This window comes from Notamacropus eugenii, chromosome 4 (assembly GCF_028372415.1).
Source record: "Notamacropus eugenii isolate mMacEug1 chromosome 4, mMacEug1.pri_v2, whole genome shotgun sequence".
Lineage (NCBI taxonomy): Eukaryota > Metazoa > Chordata > Mammalia > Diprotodontia > Macropodidae > Notamacropus > Notamacropus eugenii.
This window is the reverse complement of record NC_092875.1, coordinates 295150929-295171716: the sequence shown is the minus strand read 5'-3', so window position 1 is coordinate 295171716 and position 20788 is coordinate 295150929. Positions and strand designations below refer to the sequence as shown.

At 35.5% G+C, this 20788-nt stretch overlaps 1 protein-coding gene across 4 annotated transcripts in view; it reads left to right on the top strand.

The window, feature by feature from the left end:
* JPH1 (junctophilin 1) overlaps nucleotides 1-20788 on the top strand; it is a 96587-nt gene that overhangs the window by 8202 nt on the left and 67597 nt on the right. For all 4 annotated transcript variants that reach the window (XM_072604909.1, XM_072604908.1, XM_072604907.1 and 1 more), the window contains exon 2: nucleotides 599-1355. In XM_072604909.1, coding sequence (XP_072461010.1) covers nucleotides 599-1355 — 757 coding nt within the window. The remainder of the gene's footprint in view (nucleotides 1-598; nucleotides 1356-20788) is intronic.

The following is a 20788-nucleotide window of genomic DNA, read 5'->3' as shown; positions in this document are numbered from 1 at the left end:
AGCAGTTTTTGCTCTCTAGTAGATGATTTCCCTATTTTAAGACATCTAAGGCAGCCATCAGTGTAGAGATCTTCTAGTATGGAAACTCCATCCACCACATCTGTAATTTACAGAATTAAAGGTTTGTCTGGGGTAATGAGAGATTAGGGGATTTGCCAGAAGTCACACAGATGGTATTTATTAGAGGGGAAATTTGATATTAAATCTTCCTGACTACTAGACCAACTTTGGGCCCGCTGTTCTGTGGTCCGTTGTTCTGTGCCATCTCTCATGTTTAAAGTTATATATGAAAAGGCAATTACTAGGTTTTTGAAAATAAGACAAAAGTTAAAGCACTAAAACTGACATTTTAAATTACATTTACAAAGTAGGCCAGAAAGTAGAATAGGTGTTACAATTTAACATTAAATTTTTTAAAAATCTCTAGGCCTGATTATACCCATTGACTCTTTTCTCCCACGTGTGTTACAAATTTATATTATTGTCTCTTTTTACTGCTAAATCTAGCAAAATTAATTGTGGTCATAGATAATTTATTTTCATTTCCTTTTTCCAGACTAAACTCATTCTGTGCTTTATTTACCTTGGTCTTTCAAAGGTACTTATCAGGGACAATGGACTGGAGGGATGCGACATGGATATGGTGTGCGCCAGAGTGTACCCTATGGCATGGCTACTGTGATCCGCTCACCCCTTCGAACATCTCTGGCTTCTCTACGCAGTGAGCAGAGCAATGGCAGTGTACTCCATGACATTACCTCTGATAGCCCAGCTGGAACGAGAGGTGGGTTTGTCTTGAATTTCCATACTGATGCTGAATTAATGACTAGTAAGAAAAAAGGAGGCTTATTTAGAAGAGGATCCCTCCTTGGTAGTATGAAACTTAGAAAATCTGAATCCAAGTCATCAATCTCAAGTAAGCGTAGCTCTGTCCGCAGTGATGCAGCTATGAGCAGAATTAGCTCCAGTGATGCCAACTCAACAATTAGTTTTGGAGATGGTGATTGTGATTATTACCCAATGGAAGATCACGTTGATGCTACAACAACAGAAGCTTATATGGGAGAATGGAAAAATGACAAACGAAATGGTTTTGGCATTAGTGAGCGCTCAAATGGGATGAAGTATGAAGGAGAATGGCTCAATAACAAGAGGCATGGATATGGATGTACAGTGTTCCCTGATGGCTCAAAAGAAGAGGGAAAATATAAAAATAATGTTCTGGTCCGTGGAATAAGGAAGCAGCTTATACCAATAAGAAACACAAAAACTAGGGAGAAGGTGGACCGAGCCATAGAGGGTGCACAAAGGGCAGCTGCTATGGCAAGAACTAAAGTGGAAATAGCAACGTCAAGGTATGTAATAGCAAAATAAGTATTTCACCAGGTTATATAAGCAATTAGAATATGCTAATGATGTGATTCTGCTAGGGACATCTTTTAAAAGTTTCTAGAAATACTAAGTACAGGTGAAACAGAAAAATAAATATTCTCAAGTAATGGGAAGATTATGTCCTTACAGTTTTAGAAAATCTGGTTTCTGTTGCCAAAAAGATATATGTTATAAAAATTCTCTTATTTTAAATTGCCAGATTACCAATTAATGTTGTAATAAAATTTAATCAGGTTCCACTTTTATGTTCAGCCACCAAAAAGTTAACTGTCGGTGCTTTTAGGAACACTGCCAAACACAGAACATTTGAAATACTACAATAGGGGGCAAGTATTCTATGTTCCAGGAAGACAATATTGATCTATTGAGAAAGGTATCAAATACAAACATCCATTTTCATTTTTCTGCCTTGAACAAAGAAGAGCTCTGTAAAATTACTCATGTAGAGTATTCGTGTAACCCTAGTGAAGAGGCAGAATGCCTTCTCTTTCATTTACAGAGAAGAAAATGGTTGATGATATTGAGTTTGGAGAACAGAAGATGGAAGTCCAGGTTGGCTGGCAACAGTCTTCACAGTGAAATGAAAGGCTAAATCATGTGCTATAAGCATTAAGAGTAGAGTTGGAGAAAAATGAAAAGATTTAGGACATTGGCTGTGGAAAATTAGAGATGGCATTTGGTGAGGGTAAAAGATTGTTGTTGAGTACCAGCAAAGGTTCATCTGAAGCTTTGTGCCATGAATATATAGCACATGGCATCAGCTGCATTTAATGATTTTCTCTCTTTCTGTGATATTCTAAAGCCCCAAGAAGGAAAAGAAAAATATGACAGAAGGGATGAGGATCTGAAGGTCAGAACTGTAAGACAGAGAGGCAGGGAATTCTAGGGTAATAGAATTAAAGTGGAAGATCACTGGGGCACAAGGGAATAGAGGGATAAATGAAGTATAAGGAAGATGGAATGGGAAAATAAGGATGAGCCAAGGAAAAAAGATGGATACATGTAGTGTTAAATAAATTTAGTGTAAGAAAAAAATGAGAGGTAAAAGAATAGAAGGTTGTGGTGAGAATAAAGAATTTCTGAGCTGTGGATCTTAGAGGTTTTGCTGTTCTGGGAACTGATAAGGTCTAAGGTGTCACTATGCCTTTCTATGACTGAAGTGTGTATAGAAATCATTAGCACTGGGGAATTTTATGTTCAAATTGTAAAGGGGTTGTTAAGATGGAATATTTAAATCCCCACAAGACACAGAAAAAGATGGAGTGGAGAGAGACTGAATCTGGCACTGATGTGAAATGGGGGCAGATATTTCTCTCATAGAATTGTTGAGTCACTGGAGAGAATGCATTTAAAATACTTTAAAAATGTTAATGTATATAAATTTTATTATTGTCAATAACAGCATGGACCTCAAAAGAGAAAAGAGGTTATTGAGAATTTGTAGTAGAGGAATGGTCTTGAAATAACAACGGGGAGCCAAAAGGTAAGGCTGTCCTTTTTCAGATACTTCTAGTTTGGGGAAGTTGAAGAAATAGTTGGAAAGAATATAATAGTTTAGGAGATATGCAGGTTATATTCAAAAGGAGGAAGTTCAAAAGAATGCGTCAGGGTGAAATATTGGACACTTGAGATCTGAAGAGACCTCTGACACTTACTAGATAGACTGCATATGAGTGCATAAGAATGTCCTCTGTAAGAGCTTAATTTAAAAGGGTTGATAAGAGAATGAACAAATCTAGAGAGTATTTGGAAAATTCTTTTTCCCAGTGTAATTATCGTAAGTTTACATTTTCTTATCCCAAGTCAGAGTAAAGTGGGACTGGTCAGGGTTTCTTAGTGTTTAGCTCTTGGCAGCAGGAGGAAATGAAATATTTTAGGGCAACAGTCATAGTCCTCAGTGGAGGTGAGCTTGTTCCATATTCCCTGTATCTCAAGGTCATTTCTTCAGAGTTTCTCAAATTCCTCATCTCTTTATTTTTATCTTTCCTTGCCATTTAATTTTCCTGCAATCATAAGGTTTTATGTTGGTTTCATAGGTCAAATTTCACTTCCTTAATTCACCCATGGGTGCTTCTAGTTTTACTACATCATGTTGCTTTTAGTAATGATTAGCAATTACCAACAACATTAATCTTTTGATTTTGTTAACACTGCACCTCTTTTTAAACCTAATATCTTGTTTTACTTTTAATTTCACACCTGGAAATTTTTCAGCTGATTCTTACCTCATGGACCTAGTGATATATTAGAAGCAGCAAGTGTTGGGCATATGGAAAAGATGTATGTGATAGGAATTTAACCAAAAGATTTTTATATCCTTATCCTATTTACTTTCTTTAAAAGATTAGCTTAAATTTGGGGAAATTAACTTGAATGAGGAAAATAAGTCAGAAAATAGCAAAAGCTTGTGTCAGATTAGACCTGTAATCCACGGTATTTAGATACTTATTTGAAATTACAGCCTGGGCTCTTGGCAGCATTGACTTTAGTGATGCTCTTTTTGAAGTTATGGGCACAGAACTCTGTTTTGTATTGTTTGAGGATCTTTGGTGTACCTCTCAAAAAAGAAAACTCAGAATGTTCTTACCAAATGAATTTTTTTATGATAATAGAAAAATGTGGTTTCATACATTTTCCATCGTATGATTAAGCTAAGTATATAATTGATCCGAGGGGAAAGGAAAGAGTCAATAAAAATGTATTTCCTCTGGTGTTCACACACTCAGTCCACACTTTATGCTCACCTGTGGTGCCAGGCAAGGCAAAAGTGTCAAACCCACAAAACTCCCTGGGGCTGCCTGAACTAGATTAAAATATAATTGGGAAATATTTGAGAAAATCAATAAAAATCCAATGCAGCATAGATAATGTTCATTTGTAGTATTCTAAAGGGCCACTCAGGACACAGGAATCCATTTCTATTTCTTTGATATTGCTTGTGTAAGACCTTATACTTTTATCAATTAACACACATTTTAAACATTAAATTTGGACATTTAAAAGCTATCCTGTTATACTTGACTCATATTCTTCATTTCCTTTTTCTCCCATATTCTTTGCCTTTATTGTATATATTACAGATGTGAAGGAATGGTATTGTTTTTATTACCTGTTATGATTTCAGTTCAATTTCTCTGTGCAGTGTCCCAGCCTTTATATTTCTGTATAGGCTTTCTTAATTTTGTATATTTTGTATGGCTTTCTTAATTTAAAAAATAAAGAGAGATAGAAAGGGTGGAAAATGTCTTGCTAGAGTTTCTGAAAATATTGCTTGGGGGAAAAGATACTATGTACATTGTTGTCATTATGCATTATTATAACATTTTGTTGAGTCAAAATTTCCAGTTAATTCTTCCCCTGTTCATCTAATGGCTATTAGTTTGAATCTTGTTCTTGAAGGTACAGAAAAATTAAGCACTTCGGATGACATGGTTAGAAACCAGACTCTCTGGCCACTTTCCTGCTGATTAAACCACTAGGTCATTCTCTCAGTAAGAGAGAGGGAAATCAATTAGCAGCTATTGATTAATTTATATTTCGCAGTTCATCCAGTGGTTGTATCTAAAAATATTTTAGCTTTAACCTCCCCCACACTCCAAGGATTTTATAGTTCATAAACTCAGAGAAGAGCCTCTTCATTACTTCCTTTCATATTTTGCCTTAGAGTCAAGTTGACTTTTGAGGAGAAATTGCTCTTCTGAATTATAAGTCAATGATGTTTATCTGAAAGATGTACATAAGAGTGACTTACTACATCAGGAGGATAGTCTGAGAATGTAAGCCATCTACACTATAAGCAACTTGTGGATTCTGAAGTAGAGAATCAACATGGAAAGCTAATCTATCTCTGTGCTGTACACAAAGAGAGTTTTCCTCTGAGGATTTTTGAAAACATGCTTCCTGATCCATGAAAGGAAGTTACTTAGCTTAGAGGTATCTAGGTGGCTGGAGCACCAGGCTTGCAATCAGGAAGTTCAAATGCTGCCTCAAATACATACTAGTAGTCTGACATACCAGTTGGTCACTTAACTTCTGTCTGCTTCAGTTTCCTCAACTGTAAAATGCAGATCATAATAATTACCTATTCAACAGGGTTGTTGAGAGGATCAAAAGAATATATTTGTAAAAGTGCCTAGCACAGCGCCTACACATAGTAGATGTTCAACAAATACTTGTTCCCTTCCTTTATTCCCTTCCCACTTAACGTTTGTTAATTAGCATTAATTGCTAACTAATAAGTAAAAACTATTTGCAAGTAAAACCACAAAAGAGTCAGGTAGTTAGCTGTCCCATGTAGCTTTTCCCTGTTTGGTGGGTCTCTTTTATTTATCCAAAAGGTAACATTTATATTAATAAGACCCCAACGCAATAACTTGTTTCTCCCATGGTATTTTGTTTTGTGTCTTTGGAGTTACTATCAGCCCTGGTTGAAAAAGGATGAATTTTGAGATGGTCACAATCTCAATTAGAAGGGATTTCAGAAGTCATATAATACAAGAGGGAGAAGAAATATCCTTGGACTATGTAAAAAATATTTAATTTAATTCTCTTGATTCCTACACCCTGTTAATAAATTAGAGAGAAAATCAGGAGCTCATTTGTTTCCATGAAGTATTGTTGTTAGGTATATTATCACTATGCTACTGCCTTCTAACGTGCCAAATTTATTAACTGAGATGCCTTAGGAAATAATTTGATTGATGGCTAATGTGGACTGGAAGCAAAGATAATCATAGAATCTTAGAGCTACAAGGAACCTAGTTCAACCCCATCATTTTCATGATACTATTCTTACCTATTTTTACTCCTATCTGTTCAATTTCTCTGTCATCTCTATTGGACTAAGGTCCACGACATGCTCACTAACCAAATGTGTCCCACTAAGCTCTAGGGAAAGCATTGGAGCCAGGAATACCTGGATTCAAGTCTCCCATCTGACACACAACAACTGTGTGACCCTGCCAAGTCAACTAACTTCTCATTGCCTCCAAGCAAGTCTTAGAAGTAAGCTGGAGAATAGGTATCGATCTGCATTGGCAGAGTGTTGCCTACTTAACTGGTACTGATAAAATTACGGTCCAATTAAAAAAAAGAACAAGGGGAAATTAATGAAATAATAGTAGTACAATCTGAGCTTTACATGTTCTGAATATTGGGTGAAAAAATCCATACAAGGTAGAAACAGAGGGTTATATAATAAAAGGACTTAGGGAGAGGGATAATCATCAAGTAACTGAAGAACTCCTTGATTTTGGCTGCAGTGTCTTGGTTGTTCTAGAGAAACTAATGTTGAAAAATAAGCACAAGGCATAAGTAAAAGGCATTTTCCAGTTAAAGAGAGAGGAATGTCATGTTTTTCTAGCTGTATACTTGTTATTTAAAGGGGAGAAAAGAGGAATAATTATATCCAATGTGTCTTACTTGGACTTCTGTACATTGATTAAAATATGACTTTCATTTCTTCCTATGCTATGTAGTACTTTCATTGCAATAATGGGCCAGTTGGCCACAGGAGGCCAAGCATCCTATGGAATGGAATGTAGAGTAGTGGCTGGTAGAGGGCCTGGTTTCTGACTCTGATTCTGTCACTATGTCATTGGAAATTGTTAATTTTTGTGTGTGTATGTCTCCAGGAATACAAGTAAAACTAGTAACCATTAGAAAGGCATGAAGAGAATTAACTAAGAACTCTTGACTATAAAATGCTATTATAATCTATAATGGCAACAATGTACAAAGAGATTTCTTTCTATTCCAATATCAGGAAACCCTAGTTGGACCTCTTTTTCCTGCCTCTTCAAATTAAAAAAATCCTTAATAAACTAAAACAACAGAAATCTAAAAATGAAGACACTGTATAGAAAAACTTAGTGAAACCATAATAGTCTATGTTTAAAAAAAACCTGAAGTAGACAATAAGTTAAAGAATCTCGGAAGAGAATTGAAGAAAACAAGTCAAATATAAAAAGAGAGAAGGCTACTGAAATGTTGTAATATTGTATAAGTACAGCTTAGAAGTTGCTAATAAAAGCATTTGGATTTCTACATTTAGTTCTACATAATTAAAGCAAAGTAGAAAGCTATAGCATTAATCAATGTATTCAAAAGAGTCTAAATAGCCAATCCATTCAGAATTTCTTTCCCAACTGAGCAACCCTGCCTGTCTAAATAGTGCTGCTTTTTTTTCCATTGCGTCTTAACAGATGTAGCCTAAACATGTTGAATAATGTACATGTAAGCATTAAAATCTGTTAATAGTTATAGCTGGACTGGTTCTTTCGGTGGCTGTTAAAATTAACCTATCTATGACAGCGATGGAGGGATTGATGTTATGTGCCATCAGCTCTATTTAGAAAAATAACAAAAGAGTTCCTATTGCCACCACCACCACCCTCCATTCATGTTGTACTTGGCAACAACGTCTGAAGAGCAGACAAGGAATGGAAGAGGGTCAGGATAAAATGAATTGCCTTTTGGTCATAGTGGCTTGTCCTGTGGCTAAACTTTTTAAAATTGCCAATCTATTTAGATTTCCTTGGAATTAATCACATAAATTAAAACTTAACCATTGTAGACTAAAGTATAAATAGTGCAATGTATTTTTTTTTGGAAGATTTTTAAAATTCTTCTAAAAGAAATTTCACAACTCTTCACAACTAAAAATAACTTTCCAATTAATTTAAATACATAGATTATGGCCAACAGGAAATTACAATTAAAATCAATTAAAAGCTCTTTCTTTGACTAGAGATGTTGTGCTTTCTCTAGGTTTAATTTGGTGGTGGGTGCTTCTAATTTGTGTTGTATCAGACATGTTGACCACTATTTAAAGACTGATTTCCTTGTTTGTAATAATTTATTTTGCCATGAAATCTGGTATTCATGAATAGAAAAGATGGAAATGAATATTAAAGGTACAATTTTCCTTAATTAAGTCAACCTTGTTAGCATTGGTTATTATAATGACAACACATCTAAGGAAGCAGTAGCTCAAGATTTAGGCACCAACTTAAGAAACCAAGCTTTCCTTAATAACTATACAATCCTTACATGTTACAATTTACATGAGTAACTCTTTTATATATTTGTAAATTAAAGGAATCAAATGTTTTTCCTTTAATTACTTATTCAAGCTGTGATGACTTTAGTTCAGTTTTTTACCTCTGAATATCATTTTAATATTAAAGAATAGTCTGGAGAAAAATATGCCAACCTAGACCTTATACAAAAGATCATATCATATGATCTTAAAGAACTCTAACAGGAACATGATGAACATTTTTTTATCTTTTTGAAAGGCTATTTTGTGTTATAACTCCTTCATTTAAAAAAAATAATCCATGCTGATAATTATAATTTGACATGTGGAGGCAATTTGGAAAGGTAAATAGAAATCCCTGGCAAGATTAATATGCTAAATTTATTTTTTTCATTTATTATTCATCATTCAGGCTTTCTAACATTCAAAGCCCTTACTGAGTCAGCATACATTATAGATCCAAAGTGAACTTGCTACTACCATGAGGTACGAGACCTAGTCTTGCCAAGTTATTTTTTCTTTGTGAACATTGTTTTTATTGATATATTTTCTTCTTATAACATCTTCATTTCTAAATATATCCCTCCCCTCTTCCCTACCCAAAAAATTAGTAGAGGGAAGAGACAGCTAAACTAAACTAAGGAATACATCATTTGTGTCAGTGTCTGTAATATTACACATTCCACATGGTTTCTCACTTCTGCCAATAAGGGAGGGAGGCATTCTTGACTCGTCTCCAGGGATTTTGTTCAGTCGTTTTTCAGAATCAGTTATGTCTCATTCTTCATGACTCCATTTGGAGTTTTCTTGACAAAGATACTCGAATGGCTTGCCATTTCCTTCTCCAGCTCATTTTAGAGATGAGAAAATTAAGGCTAACAGGGTTAAGTGACTTGGCCAGGATTACACAGCCAATAAGTGTCTGAAGCCATATTTGAACTTGGGAAGATGAGTCTTCCCAATTCCAAGTCCAGCGTGCCATTTACCTGCCCCTACCAGGGTTAAGCTTGGTTATTTTGACTACACAGTTCAGTTTTGTTTTGTTGTTCTTTCCATTTGAAGTGTTTAGTAATTATGCATATATTTTCTGCTGAATTTTTCATATTCATAATTTCTTGTAGTATGATAATATCACATGACATTCATGGACCACAAAATGTTTAGCCAGTTTGCAGTCAATGGACATCAGTGTTGTTTTCTATTCTTGGGTAGCACAAAAAGTATTGCAATGAATATCTTTGTGTTTATGGTATCTTTCTGTCTTTGACTTCAGGATATATGTCTGTCATAATCTCTGGGTCAAGGGAATGAATATTCTGGTCACTATTTTTGTAACATAATTCTAAATTGCTTTCTAGAATGGTTGGGTTAATTCACAGCTCCAACAATGTAGATTTCATATGCCTGTCTCCCTGCAGTTCTTCCAACATTCACCACTTCTGTTTTTGTCATCTTTGCTAATTTGTTGTGTGAAGTGAAATTTTAGAATTTTAATTTGTATTTCTTTTATTATTCGTGATTTAGAGCTATCTTTCGTAATGTTATTAATGGTTTCTTGCCAGATTATTTTCCTGGAGCAGTATTTTAAAACACATTAATAACTATTATATATTGGACTTGTACTATTTCATTTCCCACCACAACCAGAGAAGGAATAAGAATAGTTTGAGCAAACTACCAGTGATTATATCAGAGGATAGAGATGACCCTATTACCAGAGGTGGTATTCAAGACAGTGCCAGTGATAGCCCTTGAGACTAATAAGACAGGTGAAAACTCAGGTAAGGGAGAGTTAAGAAAACTGAATTTGTTGTTCCTTTCTTAAGTCTGGAATTCCTGGAGACGCTTGAGGTCATAGTGGGTTTTATACATGGGCGTGTGTTTTAAATGCATTCTATTGATGACAGTTGAGTTGGTGTTTAGTGGAGTGTAAAAAGATATGTGCAATTCTAGTACTCCTTTCATGAGCATATGCAAAGATTATTCTTTAAAGTTACTGTTAGATGACAGTTACTCTGAAAAGACCTGAGGCTTTAGTGGACTGTCATAAGCCCAATATGAGGTAACAATGTGAATATGGTAGTCCAAAAAGATAATGTGATTGTAAGGTATGTTAAGAGAAGCTTACTGTCTGAGATTAGAGGATGGTTAGTCTAGCTGAATTCTTGCTCTGGTCAGACCATATTTGAAGTATTGTGTTTATTTCTGGTGCCACATTTTGGGAAGGATATTGAACCCCAGGCATGATGGAGCATGCGTATAATCCCTGCTGAGGAAGTCAAGGCTGGTGAATTGCTTCAGCCCAGGAGTTTTGAGCTGCAGTAGAGCTAAAGCCAATCACATGTTTGCACTAAGTCTGACTTCAATACAGGAAACCAGCCCTCAGAAGTTGGAGTGGGGGGAACCACTGAGTTGCCTGGGGAGGGATGTACTCGTCAAGGTAATTAACTGAGCTTGTCAGAATCTTTGCTCTGACCAGCAATAGGATTGTGGCTACTCTACATCCAGCCTGAACAAGATAGCCAAATCCAGTTCAAAAGAACCAGTTTGGAGGACTAGGGGTGAGGGGTGGGGAGGTTGGAGAGAAAGATATTGATGAGGTAGAGAACGTTCAAAAGTGAGTGAGTAGACAAGTTAAGGATTTCAAGTCATGTCATAAGAGAACTGCTTGAAAAACTGAGGATATTTAGCCTAAAAAAAAGACTCAAGGAGAATATGATAGTTGTTTTCTGGAAGAGGTCCCAGGGAGCAGAACTAGTAGTAATAAATGAGGCAAAAGTTATAGAAATACTTCATTACAATTAGAGTTATATAGAAATGGAAAGTTCTGCTTCAAGATGTAGTAGGCTCTCCCACCCTGAAAGTCTGCAAGCAACGGTAAGGTGGTATGTTGTTTGCACCATCTTTGCCATCTCTGTGATCTTTTCCTTCATCCTTCAGGATTCAAGTATAGAAGAAAAAATCAAGAAATTAGGATTAATAGGAGATAAAAAGAGAAGAGAATGAAGAATGAAAGGAATTGGAAAACAGAATGAGAGATGATTTAAGAAGAGGCAGTTAAGTCTCACTGACAGGGCCAAAGAACAATCTGTGGTTATGAATATATCTCAAGTATGTAGGATTTTAGCCCTACCCCATTCCACCATCAAATCTACGTGAAGTCATTTCTCAATATAAACAGTAAATCCCCAATAATATTTTTTAGACACAGGAAAAGAAAATGAGGAGGGGAAGAAAAACTAGACAGGAGACATTATATATTAAGTATTATTAATTTGGGCCTTTAAAAGCAAACCATGAGTAGATAAACAGCTTTGAGCCCGTGGTGTAATGACAAGATATTGTATTAACCACAGTAGACATTGTGTTAGAGATTGGTATAGCAACTTTTGTATGTACTATAAGCTTTGCATATTAATACAGTATCATTGAACTTAATTCTCCACTCGTCACCAAAGGCTGGCCATTTCCCAAGAAAAGTAGAAAAAAACTACTCTAGATCCTCCCAAGTACCTCTTGTAGTTGAAATGGACTATGGAACTTTAGAAGAAATTCATTTTTCTATCTGTGTAGTTATGCTTTCTCCCGTATAAAAGGCTTCATTCGTGACCATTTCCCCTTTAAGGGAATAATTCTTCTATATAATGCTGTGATCTAACAATTTGTATATAATTATGTGGTTTAGGAGCACAGGGCAGAGGATGATACTATTATCCCAACCCTCATCCTTTCAAGTGTAAATTTACTAAAGTCTGTTTTCCAAGTCAGGTTGATAAACATGCAAAAACCATTATATTACCTACTTTAATTTTATATATGTATATGGATGTGTGTGTGTGTGTGTGTGTGTATCAGCATCAGCATCATCTTCTGTTGCCATGTATCACAAACCTGCAATGAATACTTTCCTATCAGAATTTATTGACAATCATACAACTTCCAACTTATTCACAAATGTAGGCATGAAAGTGGCCATTTGTCCCAGTAATTAGAAGGGAGGAAGACTAGTGTATTCTGACAATACAAAGGCAATCTTGGATTAGAGTACTTCAGAGGATTCTGCAGCTATCCACATGTTTAGAACATTTAAAAATATATTTATCTTAAATTATCCAGCCACAAACTTTCTTTTCATTTAAACAGCGAATGTATCTGTACTCAGAAAGCAAGGAACAAAACGCCCTGCACAATGTAAAGACTGCAGTCAGTCTTGAACTTAGGAGTACTGTTTTAGAAACACTGGAGGAAAGGGCCTGATCGTAAAACTGTGACACACTGGAACGATTCAGCCATAGAGACGCAAGCATTGTTACAATGCTTCCTTCAGCAAAACGTATCTCATTGTGTCTAAAGGTATGAATTATAGCGCGTATTTCATTTTGTTTTACTGTAATTTACATTTATTTCAATTGACAAATAATTTTCTTTTCCTTTCACCTACCACCTCTCCCCCATTAAAAAAGAAAAAAATAAAACTCATAATATATGCATAGTCAAACAAAACAAATACCTGTATTAGGCATGTAAAAAAAAATCTAAATCTGTACTTCAGGTCCATTATCTGTTGGTTACAAGGTATATAACATGTTTCATGAGTCCTCTGGAATTGTGGTTGTTAAGTGTTCATCAAAAATATTAAATCATAAACAATATTTCAAGTATATATAAGTATATATATAAGTAAATATATAGTGAAATTTTTTCATATAGCCTTTTTTTTTTTTTTTACTATATTTGTAATGTAAAAAAATCTGCATGTGGTATTGTTTGTGTGATGAGACTAATACTTAATCAAAATGCTTAGTGCCATCCATTTAAAATTCAGCTGTGGCCTATAGTAGCTGTGGTTCCCTGTGAGTGGGAGAATTTAATGTGCATATTCACAGAGCTTGTACTCTCTCCTCAACAGAGCAGCTGCGGGTCAGCCAGACTATGCTGAATTATGTGCTCTGCACACAACTTTCCATTATGGATTAAGCTGACTCTACCAATCTCACTTTACTCAAGACACCAAACTGGACACTTGCAAGACTAGTGCCTTGCAAATCTTTGAGATGCTTTTCTTATTATAGATGAAATATGAACATTGTGTTTAGGAATAGGATCCAACAAATGCCAAAGGTATTTATGTAAGTTGTTCAGCTTTAGTACAAAGACTTCCTAAGTATGAAAGCAAACCAGATTTTTTAGTCATTTTGTTCCTAGGTCTCAGTTGTCGCGATGTTTTATATATGTTAAATTCACAATAAGTATTTAATTCAGGTTTTAGTTGTGAAAGAATAAAAAGTGCTAGAAAGGGCACACAATTAATACTGAAACTAATTTCCCTTATCTTTTCTGTGTGTATAATAAAAGTAAACTAATTTAACCAATTACATTTTATAATTTAGTCCCTTTTATGACAATTCAGACTATTCTAGAGACAAGTAAATATTTACCTTTTATAATATTGTATTTAATAGTTTAAATGGGAAAGTTTTCCTTATTAAAATACATTTTTTTCAAAATTTGCTAGCAATTTGTGTGTGCTGGACTTCAATCTGATTTTGTTTTCTTAGTTAACTGTTTGTTTATTCTTCTACATTAGTGGTTGGCCAGTTTTCTCAAGTGGCATGCCAGGTCTTAATTTAATCACTTCTCTCTGTCTGTTTGGAGGGATTGGTGCAGCAAGTGTTTGGGGAGCCTGAACTTGTTGGCAGAGGCACTATTAGTCAGTCAACAAGCATTTATTAAGCATTTACTATGCATTAGGCACTGTGAATTCAAAGAGAGGCGAAGAGAATTCAAAGAAAGGCAAAAATTGTGCCTACTTTTAAGAAGGATGCATTTTGATGGGGAGACACATAAAGTAACTAAGTTACAAGTAAGATTACCTAGAGCTAGAAAATAATCTGAGAGGGGAAGGCATTAGCAGTTGGGGTGGTGGATGACTTCTTTCAGAAAGTGGGGCTTGAGCTCAGTCTTGAAGGAAGCCAGAGAAATTAAGAGGTAGGGGTGAGGGAGAAAAGCATTCCAGGCATGGGGAACAATCAGTGCGAAGACGTAGAAATGGGGAATGGAATGACATATTTGAATAATTTCAAGTAGGTGGCCCTGTGACTAGAATGCTGGGTCTGAAGTCAGGGAACTTTTCTCCCTAAGTTCAAATCTGGCCTCCGATACTTACTAGTTTTGTGACCCTGGGCAAATCATTTTACCCGGTTTGCCACATATGTCCTCATCTGTAAAATGAGCTGGAGAAGAAAATGGCAAACCACACCAGTATCTTTGCCAAGAAAACCTGAAGTAGGGTCATGAAGACTCAGAAATGACTGAAAATAACTGAATGACAACCATTAATTGGATTACAGATTGTATGAAGGGAAGTAAAATCTAAGAAAATTGGAAAAGTAGGAAGAGGTCAGGTTTTGAAGTGGAGGATGGTTGGAGTCAGAAGAAACATGTGGAAGAGAAACCAACTAGAAGGTTTGTGCAGAGTAATAGCTATGTGAGTAGGAAATAGACAACAGGTTTAAGAGATTTGGTGAAGATAGAAAGGATAAGATTTAGAAATGGATTGTGTGTGTGGGATGAGAATAAGGAAGATGACACCAAACCTGTGACCTTGTGTGACTAGGAGAATGGTGGTGCTCTTGGCAGTAGTAAGAGAAAAGTTCAGAATAAGGGAGGACTTGTGGGAAAAGATAAAATTCTGTTTTGGACATGTTTTGTTTGAGACAATAATAAGAGGTAGCATCTCTATCACTACATATCTATGTTATCACTTAAGTATCTATAATTTTTGCAAAGTGTTTTGCATATATTATCTATCTCATTTAATCACCACAATAATCTTGTAAGGGAGATATTGTCATCCCCATTTTGCAACATGAGGAAGCAGAGACTGAAAGAAGTTGGATACTTATAAGTAAGTATGTGAAGCAGGATTTGAACTTGGCTCTTCTCATCTCCAAATCCATCACTTTATCCACTATTCCATCTAATTGTCAAAGGGATATCCAGTTCCTGATGTCCTAAAGGCAGTTTTTGATGTAGGACTGGAGATCAGTAGAATTATTAAGGTTTGATACATTGATCTAGGAATCATCTGCATAAAGATGATAATTGAACCTATGGAAACTCATCAAATGAGATAGCATAGAAGGAAAAAAAGAGAAAAAGACTCAGGATAGAGTCTTGAGCGACACTAATGGTTAGTGGGTGGGATATGATTAAAGATTTAGCAAAAAACTAAAAGGTCAGAAAGAGAAGAGGAAGATCAATAGTGAGCAGCGTCACTTAATATATAGAGGAAAAATACTTCAGAAAAGACCACCAATTCAGGAGACTTAATATAAGAATAGAAGATGAGACTCACTCAGCTTTACCATGTACATGGCCAGCAGAAATGTACAATTTAGAGATGAGAGATTGTTTAATCCAACCAATGAGTCATTTCTTTTCATTCCAAATTCACCTCTTTCCACTATATCTGAGGTTCTTAACCTTTTTGTGTGTCTTGGATCTCTTTTGTAGTCTGGTGAAGTAAAATGCCCCTTCTCATAAAAATGTTTTAAAATACATAGGACCACAATGAAAACCAATTATGTTGAAATATAGCTATCAAAATATTTTTTAAAAAACAAATTCATGGACCCCATGTCAAGAACTCCTGCACTATATTATATAACCTCTTAGCCTTGCGATTCTAGAGGTTATATATCTTTTGTCAGCTTTAACCTTTGTTATCGGTTACTTTTGGCAAGGAAGGTATGTGACATAAGAGGAAGAAGATAGCTAAAGGAAAAATGTCTACTACTACTGCTCCTCCCTACTCCTGTTCCCTAAATGTGAAGGAAGCAGGTGATTCAGAAAGATTAAGTGCTCATCAGTGAAGCCTGGGTGCACAGAGGATAAACAATTCCAAAGGGATCTAGTTATCACTATATTTTCCAGGTCCAATTTCCAGTTCACTTTTATAACCTACAGAGAAATGAAACTGATGAAATTTCCCTCAAAATCTTTACCTTTTCAGAATTCATAGAGACAGAGCTGACTTCATGTGGTTCTGTTCCATTTGGAAGAAGCCGCAGAGAGTAACATAAACTCAAACAAGAGATAGGATTCTGATTATCCTTGAATAATAAGGTCAGCCTAACTTATCATACCTGATATGACAGACGTGCCTTTTTCTGCTGCCTTTAATCTCTACCCCAAAGCCACAATGGAGACAGACCAGCATTTCCTTGGTACTCCATTATAAACTTTCCATGTTCACTGTTCTGTGATGTCTAGAAGTAGGGCACATCCACCCCTACTTTTATTCAGCATTGTTTATCCTTGTTCTCAACAGGGATGCTAGAAAAGGAAGTAGGAAGAAACTAAAGACTTTGCCTTTACAAATTCACCTACAGAGGCCCCTTGACTTGTACATAGCTTTCCATAAATCTGGCTGCACAACTACTAAAAATCATCTTGATTGAGTGATGACATAGGTGCCATGGTTTTCCAATTAATCAAGAATTTTTTAAGGGCCTATTGTGTGGTAGGCACTGAGGATACAATGACATAAATAAAACAGTTCCTGCTCTCAAAGAATCTTACATTTATTGGGGAAGACATACAGAATCTGACTTCTAGCTGAGATAATTATGGAAAAGGTGGAATGTGCACGGGACCATGAATCACAGAGCATCAGTAGAGACCCCAAAAGTCATCTAGTCCAACCCATTCCTAAAGGATAACCCCTTCTTTAACATACATAATAGCTTTAGTTTGAAGACCTCTTAAAAGGAAGATTTCACCACTTCTAGAGCAAGCCCATTCATTTTTTAATAGCTCTAATTGTGAGGAAGTTTTTCCCTACAGCAAGCTCAAATCTGCCTCTTTATAAATTCCATATGTTGTACCAAATTCTATCCCCTAAGCCAAAAAGAACAAGTCTAATCAATATCCCCTCCACATGGCACTCTCATGAGCTAATACACAAATTAAACTTTTTTTAAAAAACCCTCAAAATTCTCAGTATGTATCGATGGATTGTTCTATAAATTTTTTGTAGGCTATTTGAAAACTTTTTGAAGGTTTTGGACTAATCACTGATTAGCGGACATAGCTGTCACTCCCAGTCTTCCATTCAGCACATAATTTCTGTTTTGGAGAGGTTTGAGAGATCATGGGGATCATAGAAAATGCTTAGTCCTCTGTCTTGTTGCTCACATGACTCAGAAGTTCCAGGTTAATTCTCAGTTCCTTCAGTTGACCCACATGTGGCATGATCTGAACTCCTTTCATTGTCCTGGTAATATTTTCTAGCTTATCAATGTCATACCTTAATATGCCTAAAACTGAACAGAGTATTCCCTATGCATTCTAGCAGAGTTAGCAAGATGATTATCTATCCTTCCCCCTCCCACTCTAATCCTAGATATGTTTCATTTCATGTAACCTAACGTTACATTTATAAGCCTGTGTGTGCATGCATACATGCCATATCCATCTGTGAACTCCTATTGAATTTAGTTTATTAAACCCTCATTGTTTTTCATATGAACTTCTGTCTAACCATGTCTCTGCAATTTTATGAAGTTGATTTTTTGAAGATGTTACAATTATTTGTTTAGTTTTATTAGACTGTGCCTAGTACTTAAGTCTTTTGAGATCTTATAGTATCCTTTTACAGTCAGTCTGTAAGTAAAATATTCCCTCCTGGACCTCTGTCATCTGAAAATTCTATAGGCATCCTTTATGCAAAATCACAGAATTTTATAACTGAAAAAAAAAACCTCAGCCTTCTAATCTGTCCCATACTTAAGAGGAATGCCCCCTTTAACATTTCTGTCAGTTGATCACTCAGCCTCTGATTAAAGACCTCCAATGAGAAGTAAACCACAAACTTCAGAACCAGCCTGTTGCACTTTTGGATAAGTCTACTTGTTGGGAAGTTTTCCATGCCACTATATCCATCCAGTACTCCTGGTTCTACTTTCTGAGGCTAAACACAAGAAGTCCAATCCTTCTTTCACGTCAGTCCTTCAAATATTGAAAGGCTGAAATCGCATTCTGCCCTCCCCATTAATTTCTGCTCTTTGGGTCTGCACATTCAGGTAATACTTACTTCACCTAACTTCTCTATTGTCTAACCCTCTTTCCTCCATTTTGCCCAAGAGAATATCATGTCAGACTGTCAAACACTGTCAAAAATCTAGGTAAGTTATAACTGTGGCAATAACTCTGTTACTTCAATTTCCTCATCTCTACATAGGAATTTAATTAGATTACTCAATCTAGACAAGAAGCATTTGTTATGTATTTTCTATTTTGAAGGACAGGGCTCCCTTCTAGCTCTTACTTTTCTACAGATCTTTCAGATTAACTTCTGTATTAGAATGACTTGGGCTGCTATTTAAGTTAAGTTAAAACCTACTCCATGTCACTTTCATCATAATGTTTTCTTTGCTCTCCTACCTGACCATGATCTCACCCTTTCTCAGATCAGATCTCTTGCAATACTGGATTTATTTGTGTACTGAAAGCAGGCACCATTTCATATTCATCTTTATACTCCTTAAAACTAAGCACAGCTCATCATTACAAAGTACATCCGTAATAAATGCTCACTTAATTGAATTGTAGGAGTTTTATTGATTTTTCTCTTCAGCTTTCAAACAGAGGATTATATATCATTTATGTTAGAATTGTTCATAACTTCAGTGGGAAAAAATTTAGGAAAATGCATTGAGATATGCCAAACAATACTTTTGTATGTGTCTGAGCCAGTGAGAAAGTAGCATAAAATGCAGTGTTGAGGAAATTTATTTCATTTTTATGTTCATCAAACAAGGATCTCATTGCTTTATGTTTTAATTCTTGACTAAAATTACTGAAAAACATGTGATACCTTTCACTTTGATTACCTTCTCATACCACATGGCAGAAAATTTGGCTTGTTCTTTTATCTGTTCACTTTTTAAATGTCACCTATATAGTAAGACCTTTACTTTAAAAAATGAATATAATTTAATTCTTTTTATCTTATGTCTTTGTCTTAGCTTTTATGTTCGTCTTTTTTAGATAGACATTGGCAGAACAGTTTTTATTCCATTTTAAAGGCCCAAGTAAAATTGGATATTTTTTGTAGTGTTAAAGTGAAGATTAGTCCAAAGTCTTCCATAAGTTTTCAAATAACTCACCAAGAATTATGAAACAATTCACTTATACAAATTTAGAATTTTGAGAATTTAAAAAAATATGGGATCTGTGTATTAGTAATAAGAACTATCACATATTACCAGCAGTGTGAGTGTACTTGGTTTTATAGCCATCAAAGCTGCCACCGGTTTCTTCAAAATCTCTAAGATTTTCATCAGCGAATAAGATCTAGGGCAACTAAGAAGCTTAGAAATCATCTGGTACAACATCTTCACTTCATAGATTTTTTAGGGGGAGACCTGAAATAAACCAGTCATCAAGCATTTATTAAACACTTACTATGCCTAGGCACTGTGCTTATTCTTAGGCTTACAAAGACAAAAGTGAACCAGTCACTGCTATAGATTACTTTTAAGACCCTCACATAACAGACACAAGGTCATCTTGGCTGGGAAGGCAGCGGCAGCTGGAGGGACCAGCAAGAAGCTTCATGCAGAAAGTAGCACTTGAGCTGAGTCTTAAAGGAAGCTAGGGGTGCCAAGAGGCAGAAGTGAGAACAGACAGTCTATACAAAGACATAGAGATAAGGCAGATCATTGTGAAGAACAACAGAGTCGATATGGCTCTAATATAGAGTAATATAAAAAGAAGACTGGAAAGGTAGAGAAGGGGGCAGGCTGTAAAGACCTTGAAATGCAAAACAGAAGAGTTCTTCTGACTACTAATCTAATGTTTTTTCCACTAAGCCAAGTGTAAGCTAATGTGTAAACGGTGATTAAATAAAATTATAATGTGTTAATGTGAACACTTCCTGCATTGTATCATGTGGGTCATATATGTTTAGAGCATTTACATTAGCTTACTCCCTCTCCAAAGGCAAGATGGGGCAGTTTTTAGTAGTACTATTTAATAATGATAGCTCAGGTTTATATAACTCTTAAAGTAGGCAAAATGCTTTACATAAATAATTTCATTTGAACTATACAGTGGTTTTGTGAGTTCAGAACTATTATTGTATACTTCACAATTCCAATGTCATAATGTTGTGAGAATATAAAAAAGAAAAAATGTTAATGTCTCTTTATGAAAAGTAGTTTTATGTGCACATTCCCCTCACCCCATCTTTGACTGCTTTTATGCCCTCATTCTTAGAAAATCATTGCCAGTGTTTCTTCAAGGAAGTATTCTATTAGAAAATGCAGTAAAATGTCACTGAGGCAATAAGAA